Consider the following 13,393-nt stretch of genomic DNA (forward strand, 5'->3'; position numbering starts at 1 on the left):
TGTAGTGTCCCACTTCTGGAATGCCATCTCCAAATATGCTCATCTAGTAGCAGTTCTCATGTCCTTTCAGTTCTAGGTGAAGAACTCTCCCCCCCCTTCCCCCAGCTTCCAGGATTTCTAAAATCTTGCTTAAATCTGGTTTTACTTTACTGCTGCATTTTACTGGGGTTTTTTTCCTTTTCTTTTACTGTTCTGCTGTCTACAGTTCTAATATCCATGTTAAGTCTCCTTAAGTTTTTAAAAACATTACATTACAAGGATATTCTGGAGGTTGCAAAGAGGGATTTTGAAACAGATAAATGGCTTTCCTTCAATACTGAGTAACAGGTCAGCATTTCCTCTAGCTGCTCCAATATATGATGCACATTTGAGAATACCAAAATGTAAGTGGACACGTCCTGAGAATCTGTCTATCCCAGATACATTGATATAATCTGCCAAGACAGCAGACTGACAGCTGTGATGTACAGAAAATACTATCTGGTCATTTGAATACAGTACCCTTATTTAAATCATTTATGCTTCCAAGCAGCAATATTATGTTAGAAAGTTTTGAAAGCCATACATTTAAATATGCACCTTGGCAAAAGACAATAATAAGTTTCTTTCAAAGTTCTAGATTACGCTGATTGGTTCACAACACAAACATACAAAACGAGAACACAAAATGCATAATAGAACACGAACAAACCAATAACCCCACTCCAAGAAAAACATTTAAAGTGCCAAAGAATGTTAAACAGCCAAAGGCCTGGTTGGAGAGAAATGTTTTCCCCGGTGCCTAAATATGTGTAATGCAGTTGCTAGCAAGCCTCCTTGCCAAGAGCATTCCACAAATGGGGAGCCACTGCAGAAAAGGCCACCCTCGTATTGCCAGCCTCCAGACCTCTTGTGTAGGAGGCACATGAAGAAGGGCCTCAGATGATGATTGCAAGGTCCTGGTTGGTTCATACGGGGAGAGGCAGTCCTTGAGGAATTGCGGTCCTGAGCCATTTAAGTCTTTATAGGCCAAAACCTGTTTGGTAATACTTCAGAAACTTAAGAATCCTAGTTTTTAGATCAGCAAGAAAAATAATTAACTAAATATTTTGCTATTTAGTCCACTTAAAACTAATGTTGAGCAAGTCTACTTAGAAAAAGTCATCCTAAAACATTTTCCACAGAACCACCAACTGAGCATGCTTATAGCATTTTCATATAATCAGATGCTTAATTTAAAAGCAATGTAGATCACTGTTAATCAATAAAACTAACATGCAATTGTTCAGTGTAACTCCAGCATGTCAAAGCACTGTGTGCAAGTCAAAAAGCAGTAGTCAATATCCAACTCAATCGTATTCAGTGTAGGCAAACAGGTCTACTTTGAGTATGACTAATTTGGGGCATCGTTCAGTATATTAGTAATATCTCTTCACTATTCAACTGGATAGACATTTCAACTTAAATACTGATTTTTTTAAAAAAACATTTATATTCTTATTTAAACATTAATAGTATTTACTTACTTGAAGAATGCTTGCAACCTCATTGACTGGTAATTCACTTGCTTTTTTGGAAGTCAGAACAGGAATCATTATTTCAGTTTCATCATTAGGCAGTTGTTGAAAACGTGCAACCTAAAAAAACAAGAAGCTATACATATCACCAGATTGTGCATTCCTTCTCATGCCAATAACTTACAAAGTAAAATAAAACAAAACTACTGCCACTTGCATGAATATGTCCATTTAAGTAGTAACAGTTTCGGTGCTTTATCAAAATCAAATAACCCTTAGCTATTGTGTAACTTTTCAGAATGTACGTTCAAAATGAGAATATTTAGGGCAAGCTGTATGACAAATTAAACTTACATTCTAGGTAGTCATTCCTACATCATTAGAAAGTAGTGACTGTCCTAATTAAAGGATCGTAATGATTATATGTATACATAATCCTTTTGCTCATTATCTTAATGACTAGACAAGGAGAAGCATTCATGACAGCTCACTGGACACTCCTGTGCAATGCACTCTCTTCTCCACCCCCACAACCCCAAGCTCTCTTACAGGCTCACAACGAAATAAAGCAACACAATAGGAAATAAAATATCCATATAAATATAAACAAAGCACTGAAACAATAGTAACTTCAGGATGTTCCAAGGTGATTTGACACAGCACAAATTCTTACTGCAAAAGTGTGTTCTATTTGCACTACATACAGAAATGGCATCACTTAACAGCAGAGAGGAACGTGGTACTAAGAAATGCACCAGTACACACTGGGAATGTGACTATAAAACAAAAGCTACCCAGACCCTATAGTGTTGTTGTTTTTTACATGCCCAATTACCCTACAGACATCTGCTAAATAACAGACAGCTCAGGAAAGCAGAGCGTACTGAAGGCTCACAAACCTGTAAACAACAGCAGCTCATACTAATGAAGGATGTGCTGCATAAGCATGAACTGCATTAAAATGTTTGCCTGCTGCAAGTGTGAGAAATGGGTAAATAATAATGGCAGTTGAGGAAAAAGTGCCTCTTATGTTTAGAGAACTCTGTGAGTCTTTTTAAAAATAAAAATCAACAAGCATGTTTCAGTAAAAACAATACAGTTATATTTTAAACTAATTTTAGCACCTATAGTCAGGTCTAGAGTAACTGGAGGAAATGAGGTTTTTCACTTTCTGGATCAACTGCCTCATTAGGACGTTAACCAATTTTCCATTCCTATGAAGAAATATACCATAGGGATGCTTTTGCTACGCAGCACCGGCATTTCCCCAAAGAGATCCATGAATACACTGACCAAAAGATGAACCATAAAATAAGTATGAACAAAAGGTATAATGACCACAACCCTAGAAGTGCATTAAGGTGAGCTCAGAGGGCACATTACTTTCACCACCTGCTCCTGATGCCACACAATAGGTTGTCTAGGCTGTGGCTGGTGCCAGCAGTTGTAGAATTGGAACACTAATCCCTCTTGTAACAGAATTCCCTACTGAGGAATCACTCTTCAGATCTGCTGACTGATGACACAAACCCTGTGCAGGAAACTGCACATACACATCAGGGGTGAGGAATGCTTTCTAACCCATCTACATACAAACTATAAAGCTCCTTAAATGCCCCCCAGGCTTAAAAAAACAAGTTTGACAGTTATGTGCAAGTGTGTCGCTGAAAAATGAAAGACTATTGGGTGAGTTACAGATCTCAGATATGCAAGGTTCTCCCAGGTCCAATGTGTAATACGCAACTTAAGTATATTTAAAGATGTACCCAAATTTCTGCTAGTACTAATAAGCATGTACCGTATTTTTCGCCCCATAGGGCGCACCGGCCCATAGGACGCACCTAGGTTTTTTTGGGGGGGAAATAAAGGAAAAAAAATTATTTCCCCCCGAGCTTCCCCCGACCCCAGCCCCCAGAACAGCCTGCTATCTGCAATCCTAGGGAGCCCGGCGTGAAGTCGCGGAGAGGTGCGCGGAGCTGGACAAAGCCCGGGGCTGCAGGCAGCTCCGCGCAGCTGTCGGGAGCCCAGCGCGACTTCGCGCCGGGCTCCGGAGGGCTGCGCGGAGCTGGGCAAAGCCCAGGGCTTTATTTCCCCCCGAGGGTGGCGCAGAGCTTCCTGAAGCCTGCATTCGCCCCATAGGACGCACACACATTTCCCCTTCATTTTTGGAGGGGAAAAAGTGCGTCCTATAGGGCAAAAAATACAGTATATAGCACTTTCGAATATTCAAAGTGTTTAACATCCATCATCTTATTACAGCACTGCCTATAACATAGGTCAGTATTTTGCAGACAGCAGTGAGCTGGAAAGACAGCCGTTAGTCAAAGGCCATCTTGTGAGTTCGTAGGGGAAGCTAGATTCAAACCAGGGACGCTTCCCAATACATTCCTCAGTCTCCCGATCCCTGCAGTCTAACAGCTCTCATTACACTTCATTTCACTTCCCACATTTCACCTATTGTGAAGGCTACTGTATCTCTGTTTCACAGAGGCCATTTCCATTACTTCAGGTTTGTGATAGGGATTTAGTAACAGTGAAATCTCCTTTTTATGCACTTCTTTAAAATACATGATTTGTTAAGAATGTTAGAGCCCTGCTGGATTAATCCAAATGTCCATCTATACCAGAATCAACGGACGCCAGCCAGATGTTTCCTAGAAGCTCACGAGGAAGACATGAAGTTAAGAGCCCTTCCCTGTGATTGCCTTCTAGCAAATGATAATTAGAAACACCCTGCAGCTCTCAGCCTGGATAATTCAGTACGATTCAGTCTTATTTGATCCCATTTTAAACCTTTCTTTTTAAAAATTATGAGTGTTTAGGGGGGATTTCTGAATTTAATATCTGTTTGGGGGTTTTTTAAAATAGTGTTTAAGAGCCTTTCCAGAATGAAAACAGCAGCCAGGGAACATGTCAACCTCACAGGGCACCATGTAACTGACCTTAACATGGCCATAATGGAACAGAGGAACTTGAAAGAGGAACCACAATGTGAAACTGCTGAATTAGAATTCACCAAGAGATTCAGTGCTAACACTTGTGTATAATTGGCTTATCAACGTCAGGATGTCTGTGACAGCAACACAACGTGGTTTGTGAATAGTTATCACCCTCTTAACTTTTTCTGAATTTCATTTCTTTCTGACTTCAATGTCTGCAGTCTTCCCACCCCCTGCACTCTGCCACCACGTACATATATGTACCTGCAACATTTCATGCATTTGTTGAAGCAAACTGTAGCCCACAAACACACATAACTAATTTGTCAGTCTTCACAGGCCACAAAAATGTTTTTGCTGCAAGAAGCTGACATTGCTACTGCTATGGAAATTGCTGTATTGATTTTTTTCTCTGCTGCTCAGGTTTATAATATATTTTATTTCTTGTTTTTTTCATGAGGCAGAATGCAACACTGAACCTCATGCAATGAAAACTCACCTTCCTTCCTTCCTTCCTTCCTTCCCGCTATCAGCACCTCCACCCCATCCCATCCCATCAACCTCTAAAAAATATGCTCCAGATTAGATTCTGAGAGTGTACGGGAGAAGGGCTGCAGGTAGAAGTAGAAACAAGTGAAGTCCAGCTGTGGACTTGGATACAACCTTGGTTTATAGTTCTATATATATGCTTATTTTTAATCTAAGTTGCTCAAAGCACCTTGCTATTTGCAGCATATAAATACTGATAATAAACAAATAAGCAAGCCATCCTAGTCAGTGTCTGTCATTGCAGCATTTTGTGGTATGTAGTGGTTTCTGTAAATTAATTACGAGTTGTGTGAAGAAGCACTTTATTTTAACTTCCTGGAATCTACTGCCAAATCTCAACGAGTGAAGCTTTCTAGCATCACGGAAAAGGTAGAAAAGCACATCTATCCATTTTCTTCACACCTTGCCTAACTGCAGAAAGCATGTCCCTTCCATCCACACCATCCAGTCATCTTAGTTTCACTCTAGGGCTGGACCTGATGACAATATGAAGGGCAGCAACACCCAGAGGCAGAGTGAGAGAGGCCAGCATGGCAGGTAACATAATTTTTACCTAGTTGTGGCAGCACTGCCATTCTGTACTCCTGGAGGAAGAAGGGTAAGACAAGGAGCTAACCCAACTTAGCAAAGGCCTCACCTCCATGAAGGCTATTGCCCACGGCACTCTTAAGACTTTTAGCTTGCAGAATTTTTGCACCTATTTCAGAACATGCTTCCTGCAAATATATTTGTTACACACGGGCCCTAGTTTGGGTCCTGTATTTGCTTCTCTAAGCACGGTATCTACTGAGCATTTCCCACATTTTCCATGTCACGTTCAAGGAAGAAAACAGTCAGATTCATCCCTCAGTGCTGCAATGGTGTAAGGCAAGGATGGTGTATCTTCTAGGGCCACGTATCAGTGGGGGTGGGGGGTCAGAGGCAAAAGTGGACTCTTGCCTTTCAAGAGTAGGCCACATTCAAGCCATGCAGAAATCTGAAGTTTCTAAACAATGCCTCTCGCCATCAAAACAAGCAAGAGACATCACAGTTCAAGAACAGATTCCAGCCAGCCAAAAGCATTCAAGGAGAGGGCAAGGCTCACTTGGTCTGCCTGGTCTGGACGTGCTGTGAATGCTCTCCCCCCACAAACCTGCTAGCCGCAGGCAGCTCCAAAGGTTTGACTATATGCAATCTTCATGTATATACGGAACCCTTGTAACCAAACCCCCTAATAAAATAAGGGATTACTGCATGCTGAAAAGTAGTGGCCATAAATGTTTGCAAGAATAATAATGTATCCTTCCAAATAGTGGGTCAATGGTAAACAATGTATGCATCCGTCATTTGGGAAGAGGGAGATTATTGGGGTTTTTTTTGTTTTTATTATGTATTTCTTGTTTTTATATTGTGATTTTATCTTGTGGACTGCCCCGAGACCTGTGGGTATAGGGCTGTACACAAAACAAACAAACAAATACTTTTAAAAATGATTTTTTTAAAAAACCTCAATTCATAGTCATCCAACCTTTAACAAATAAAAGCTCTTTAGGTGGCCCTGGGTAAGGCCCTATTTTTCAATGTTATTTAGCTGACAGAACTGTCAGATCCAAACATTTTTTAAAAGAATAATAATAAATATCTGATTAAAAGTGGATCAGCAGAACAAATTCAGTATCAGTGGCAAAAATTCAAAAGTTTCTGCAATCAACAGGTAGGTTTAAAAGATGACTGATTTGTCTACAACTGAAATTACTACATTCACAGGATAGAGAAGGTCAGCCTGTACTAATCTGTCATAGTCCATTTCACACAAGTACAGCAGTTGCAGATCCACTCTGAATTGATAATCTGAATCACCTTGAAAATAATCCACTTCTAGTTCAATATATTGTCTTCTTGAGTTACTTCTTCCTTGTGAAGCTGGGGTTTTTTTGCAAGTCATTTGAAGTCAAGGACGACTTCAAATGAATCTAATAATATTAGTTATCTGAGAAATCACAATACCATGTATAAAACTGAACTGCTACTTTATGTAAGAAATCATTGGTTCAACACTGCTATAATTTTCCAATTATGTCTTATCAAATGGCTCTGGATGGGATGAACATTTCCATCCATAACAAGATACACACACAGCTATATTAGCTGAGCCCAAATCAATATTGCGATATGCATGGCTCATTTGCATTAGCTACACAAGCTTAAGTCAAAGTCCATATATGGAGCTGCACTGGTGGGTTGAAACAGCCCCATTCTGAACCATTTATATTTTATCGAGATAGAAACCTCAAAGCAAAATCATACTAAGAAACTGAACTGCATATAATACACCAGTCGGTACTCTCACAGGCTCTACTACTGAAAGTACTGAATATCTGTAAACAAATTTATATTGACCAAAAATATTTAGATTTGTTTTTCTAACCTAAGACATCTGTACAGTATTAAAAAACGAGCTGCTGTTTTTAATACAGAGAGTATGCATGACAACTGGCTCAGTTTGACCCAGTCTTTCAGTAACATTTCCTCTATTATGAAGTAATGCCATATAGCTTTATATTGTAAGTTTTGAATTTAAAGCAGCCTGCAACACTTGATAACTGGGTAAGCAATCCTTATCCCATTTACCTAGGAGTAAGTCCTGTTGAATTCAGAAGAGTTTACATCCAAGTAGATATGGTTAGGATTATGTGCAAGGCAGTTTAATTTGTCAGTTTAAAGCAAGAAAGCTACAGTTGCAACTGCTCTTTTTAAGGACTTTAGCACTTATAAAATATCATCACACGTGCACTATTCTGTTCTCGCCTACCGTTCCTTCCTACAAACCTATATTAAAATTTAAATGATATTAAGAACCTGGAAAAAATAGATCTGCATTTTTGATAGCGCTAGGGACTCTCCTTCACTGGATGTTTTTAAACAGAAGTTGGATGGCCATCCATCTGTCATGACTGCTTCAGTTGAGATTACTGGGGACTAGATGACCCTTTCAATTCTACAATTCTATGATACTATGATTCTAAGTTACTGGTTTGCGCTACCCTTTCTGTTCATGACTGAGAAAAAGCATTCCCTTTACATCTATTGGTTCTTTTCTTACAAGAGATTGGTGTGAGGATATGCAGGAAGGCTGCAAAAAAATATTTGTAGGCTAGTGACAAGCTGGAGGTTTAATTGCAAAGCTTCATATTCAATGACATATTTCTCACTGGAGGAAAAAAAAGAAACCCAACCAAGTACACCTGTCCAAGTACACCTGTGTGAAGTTTAAACTTCTAGTAAGAAGTACCAGCTACAGGCCTACAAGTATTTTGCACCTAGTATCTTTCGCTGATTATCTTCAGTGCAGCAGTTATGTAAGAACATGCCCAATAGACAAATGGTTGCCAACCGATCAATAGCAGCCTTGGACTCTGTTAACTAATGTGAAGACGTATTATGTGGCTCTTCAAACACACGGCACAACTCCATAGTATTTGGACAAAACACTTATTGTGTGCTGACTTCTGCAGTTAAGACAGCTTTCCATGTTATCTAGAAGCCCATTTCAAATATGGAGTGGAAAGGGCCCTTGATTTAATCTCAAAATGGCATTTGTTGTGAAACAGTTTTATACCAAGATTATTTCAGGAACAACAATCAACCCAAATCAGTGCTACAGAACTTCAAGTTCTGTTCACACAAATGAGCTTGGCAGGAAACAATAGCATCAGTATGCTGAATGGAAGATGAGTAAATAGCCATGCTTATCAGCATAATTTAACATCACCCAAGTAATTTTAAATCAAATGGATATGACAAGGGTAGAAGCAAAGTATTTCTGGAGAAGTGCAGTACAATCATATGCTTGCATAGTAAAAAAATCCAACTGGATTCAGTGAGGCTTACTGCTAAAAAGTGTGTACAGTACAGGATTGCAAACTTGGGAACAAACTACATGGCATCAATTATTAGGTCTCCAAATGCTATTTTTAAATGAAATGCTGCTTCAGAGACTGTCAATTTGTTTGGAGCAATGGTGCCTGGGGAAGAGGAGTTTGACCCTTATTCTCAAACCACTTTCACAACCCAAATTCAGCCCTTCCCCAGTTGCAATTTGGCTTTTTGTAAAGAGTAAAATACAGATACCTATTAGAATTTTAAAAAGGAACAATGAAGCATTCTGGTGTTTTCTGGAATCCTTAGAAGGGTGAAAACTGATCCATGCAGCCCACTTAGCATTTCTGAAGCCCTAGTGATAATAGAACCAATTAACACAAAATCCGCTAGAAGATCAGTGTGAAGAAAGCACTTGCCAATTTAGAGTATAATTCCCATATGACTATTTCCAATTAACATCGGTCATCTTGATTATGCAGGTTCCGATTTCTATTAACTGTTTTCCTTCAGAAGATCCAGAAAAAGGATAGCTGCTAAGTTCAGATATTTGATTTCATAGCATGCATATATATATATATTGCTTGATTGATTTTTTTTAACCATTCCAAAATGGTTTGAGATAATAGAATTCAAGGGCTTGAGCTAAGAGCTCACAATTACTATTGTATCAGTGTTGTTTAAAAAGCATCAACCAGACTTCTATATTTTAAAAATTCCTCTGAGCATTTTTTCAACAAGTTCAATCACAGCCTGATCTTAATCAATATGCCCTCAAGTGTTCAGTATCTGCTTGGAAAAGAAAAAAATTGAACTTTAATCTCTTCATTACTAGGAGAAGCAAGCAATACCAAATAACAGTAAACTGGACTGCTCTGGGATTGTACACAAGAGTTTATCATTTACTGGGGTATATAAAACACTGCCGTTTGAGCTGCAACATTTGGGTTTAGGCAAAGCACAACAATTTACGAAAATGTTTTACGGTGAACCTGCTGCACAACCAAGGTCCCATAGTCTGAAACAAGTTCATCCAGCACCTTGCAGAGAACCTCTGAAACAAACCTACACCTCAAGAGTCACCCTTGTCAGCTAATCAATAAGATGCAAAACAAAACCCAAAAAAACAGGAAACAAGAAACAGTTGCGATCTCCCACACAAGCCGGAAACACAATTGTTACTTTGTCAATATATTTACCTTCATGTTTCCATCGAAACCGCTCTTGGGTTGATGGTTACAAAGACCTTAGTGGCAGCAACAGCAGCAACCCTGGGGTTAGAGGACTGAGAGGTAAAGGGCGGAGAGAGATCTCTATATTCCAGGCGGCTGCTTTGTTTCCCCTGCCCGCAAACACAGCAACATCGATGAAGGGAGGAAATGATGTAGCACTAGCGAGGGGGGAAAAAAGGAAAGAGAAAGAAATAGAAGATACAGCAGCACCAAACAGATGGAAAGCCACACCACTTTCCCTTTCACTGCCCACCCCCCCCCCCAGATGCAGCCCCCTCTCCAGTGGGAAAACATTTGCAATCCCAACAAAACAGGAAAAAGCGAGATTATGGCCAAGGGGCACCAGTGGCAGGGGATCTTTGCCTGCAAAAAATATAAAATAAAAAGCCAGAAGAGAGAACCGTCACCGCCCCCTCCCCCCCCAACTTGACACCTGTCAGCTCTTTTCTCCAACACCCCCCCCCTTCCTCGGCGTCTGTTGCTATGGAGCACACCGGATCACGCACACCTGGGGGGGGGAGGAGAGAAATAAATGGGGGGGGGGGAGAGGGAAGAAGAGGAAGACGAGAGGGGAGTTGAACAGGAAAGGAGGTGGCAATGCACCGCAGGAACCCCTCGAGGACAAGGCGGGCGGGCACAATATATATACAGACATACATGTGTGTGTGCGCGCGCACATACATACACCTCACACACACACACACACACACACACACATATATATATATATATACACATGCATACGTATGTGTGTGTGTGTGCGCGCGCGCGCGCGTATACATACACCTCTCTCACACATATATACACGCATGTACACGTGTCTAATGTACACACACGCGCACACACTCCGTGGGGGGGGGCGCAACACGGTATGCCCCCAGCTCCCTCCCCCCCGCCTTCCAAGGGTCGCCCCACACTCGCCTGCCCGCGGCCATTTCTCGCGCGCCCCATTACCACCGTGCCTCAGAGCTGAGGTGATATTTTATTTTTATTTTTATTATTAGTGCCTCGTCTCGCCCGGCGCGCCCCGCTTACCGAGTGAGAAGCCCCCTCAGTGCGAGCCGCTCGAGGGCGCCTCCCTCCCGCTCCCTCCGCAGCGCTCGGTCCGTGGCTCGACTCCCTCGCAGCGGCCCAGGCGCATCCTCTCTCTCCGTCGTCCCGCCGCGCGCTCCACCTCAGCGCCCTCATTCACTTCCGCTGCCAGCGGCGGGCACGGAGCGGAAGGAGGGAGGGAGAGAGAGAGAGAGAGAGGAGCCCCTCCCGCCCGGAGAGCGCGAGGGACCGCGCATGCGCAGCCCCGCGGCGGCGGAGACTGCTCGATCTCGGTTTCGGAACTCCGCCCGCCGCCACTCGCGGAGGGAGGCCCGCCCCAGTTTGGCGTCCAGGGCGGCGGCCCCGCTCTCCAGCAACGCAACAAAGGCTGTACCCGCGCGGGGAGGGAGGTCCCAAGCAAGGGGACGCGCGTGGGATTGGGCCGCCAGAGATGCTGCGAAAACCGCGGTGGCCACCCATCCCACCACCACGGTCGTCTTGCACTCGCCGCAGGTGGCTTGCACAAAAAGCTGTCTTCTTCTTGCAAAGAATCCTTGTCTAGAATAAGTTACAGGGAACCGGGCAGAGGGCCTTCTCGGTGGTGGCGCCGGTGGAACGCCCTCCCACCAGATGTCCAAGAGAACAACAGCTACCAAGCTTTTAGAAGACATCTGAAGGCAGCCCTGTTCAGGGAAGCTTTTAATGCTTGATGCATTACTGTATTTTAATATTTGGTTGGAAGCCACCCAGAGTGGCTGGGGAAACCCAGCCAGATGGGCGGGGTATAAATAATAAATTATTATTTATTATTATCTATTGAAGAAGCTTTTTAAGTAGGAAGCTTATGCCCAGTCCGTCCATTGGCCCTTCTAGCTCAGTATTTCTGTGAACCGCCCTGAGACCTCCGGATACAGGGCGGTATATAAATTCAATAAATAAATATAATATTGTCTGCACTGGCTGGCTGCGGCTCTCCGGGGTTTAAGGCAGGGCTCTGACTCAATGCGCAGAGCAGATGCTCTAACCGCAGTGATTTCCAGGAGGGCAATAAGACAATTTCCAGATGTCACAACTCTCCTGAATGCCTGAAGAACAATTTCACAGCCGGTCTTGGGAAAAAGTATCTTCATTGGGCAAGTCTAACCTGCAGGTGCACTGAGCGGGTGCACCTGGCTGTGTTCCTCAACCTCGCATGGCCATCCAGTATACCCTTCCGCCATTAACATAATTAATTGCCCTGTGGCTGATCAGACCCAAATGGTCCTTTCAGCCCAGTAACTCCCAGGAGTGACCAGTCAGAGACACCCTGCATGCCTTGCAGCTCTACTTTTACAATGAAGCGGGCTTCTAATTCTCTATGCACACTTCTATGGGTTCTCTCCCCCCCCCCCCCGTACTAGATTTGCACCCACTATTAGCCCAGGCCCTAGTAACATGGCTTCATACCCACCTCTTCGCAGCACAGCAAGACTACGGTGCCTATTTAAATTTCATCCATGTGTTGCAAAATTGATGGATGAAATTAAAATCCATGTATTGCAAATCCATGTATTGCAAAATTTGGTGCTGGAGGAGACTCTTGAGAGTCCCATGGATTGCAAGAAGATCAAACCTATCCATTCTTAAGGAAATCAGCCCTGAGTGCTCACTGGAAGGACAGATCCTGAAGCTGAGGTTCCAATACTTTGGCCACCTCATGAGAAGAGAAGACTCCCTGGAAAAGACCCTGATGTTGGGAAAGATGGAGGGCACAAGGAGAAGGGGACGACAGAGGACGAGATGGTTGGACAGTGGTCTCGAAGCTACCAGCATGAGTTTGACCAAACTGTGGGAGGCAGTGGAAGACAGGAGTGCCTGGCATGCTCTGGTCCATGGGGTCACGAAGAGTTGGACACGACTAAACGACAACAAATTGCAAAATTACACTCAGGATGTCACATTTAGCAAAATCACAAATTTCCCTTCTTGTATTGGATATAAGTTTTTAAAGGCTTTACATGGTAGCTGACTAGAGCCATGCAGAAATCCCATCAATTAAGTTGCTTCAGAGACAAGGCAGATTGTGACATAGTGTTGCTGCGGTGCCTGTAATACAGCCCTAACCAGTAATTCGGAGTACATGCGGCCATTTGTTTAGCCTGAAATTATTGCAGGACTCCTAAGTGAAACATGTAATTAACTCACTGTTGATGCAGTTAGCAGTCTTAAGGCTAGGATTGAACAGTATCCATGTAATTGCGCATGAACACAACTGTTGTGCCTAACAATACTCATGCTGAAGTAAGTA

The 13,393-nt window shown here is 42.6% G+C and overlaps 1 protein-coding gene across 6 annotated transcripts in view; it reads right to left on the reverse strand.

Moving 5' to 3' along the window:
* ATP2C1 (ATPase secretory pathway Ca2+ transporting 1) overlaps positions 1-13,393 on the reverse strand; it is a 67,197-nt gene that overhangs the window by 33,854 nt on the left and 19,950 nt on the right. For 3 of the 6 annotated variants that reach the window (XM_081882926.1, XM_081882929.1, XM_081882928.1), the window contains one exon: positions 1,506-1,616. In XM_081882926.1, coding sequence (XP_081739052.1) covers positions 1,506-1,616 — 111 coding nt within the window. Of the gene's footprint in view, positions 1-1,505; positions 1,617-10,041; positions 10,233-11,109; positions 11,283-13,393 lie in introns of those variants that run through there. The other 3 variants (XM_081882927.1, XR_014161937.1, XM_081882925.1) reach the window with 3 other exon arrangements.

Source organism: Podarcis melisellensis, assembly GCF_964234715.1.
Source record: "Podarcis melisellensis genome assembly, chromosome: 12".
NCBI lineage: Eukaryota > Metazoa > Chordata > Lepidosauria > Squamata > Lacertidae > Podarcis > Podarcis melisellensis.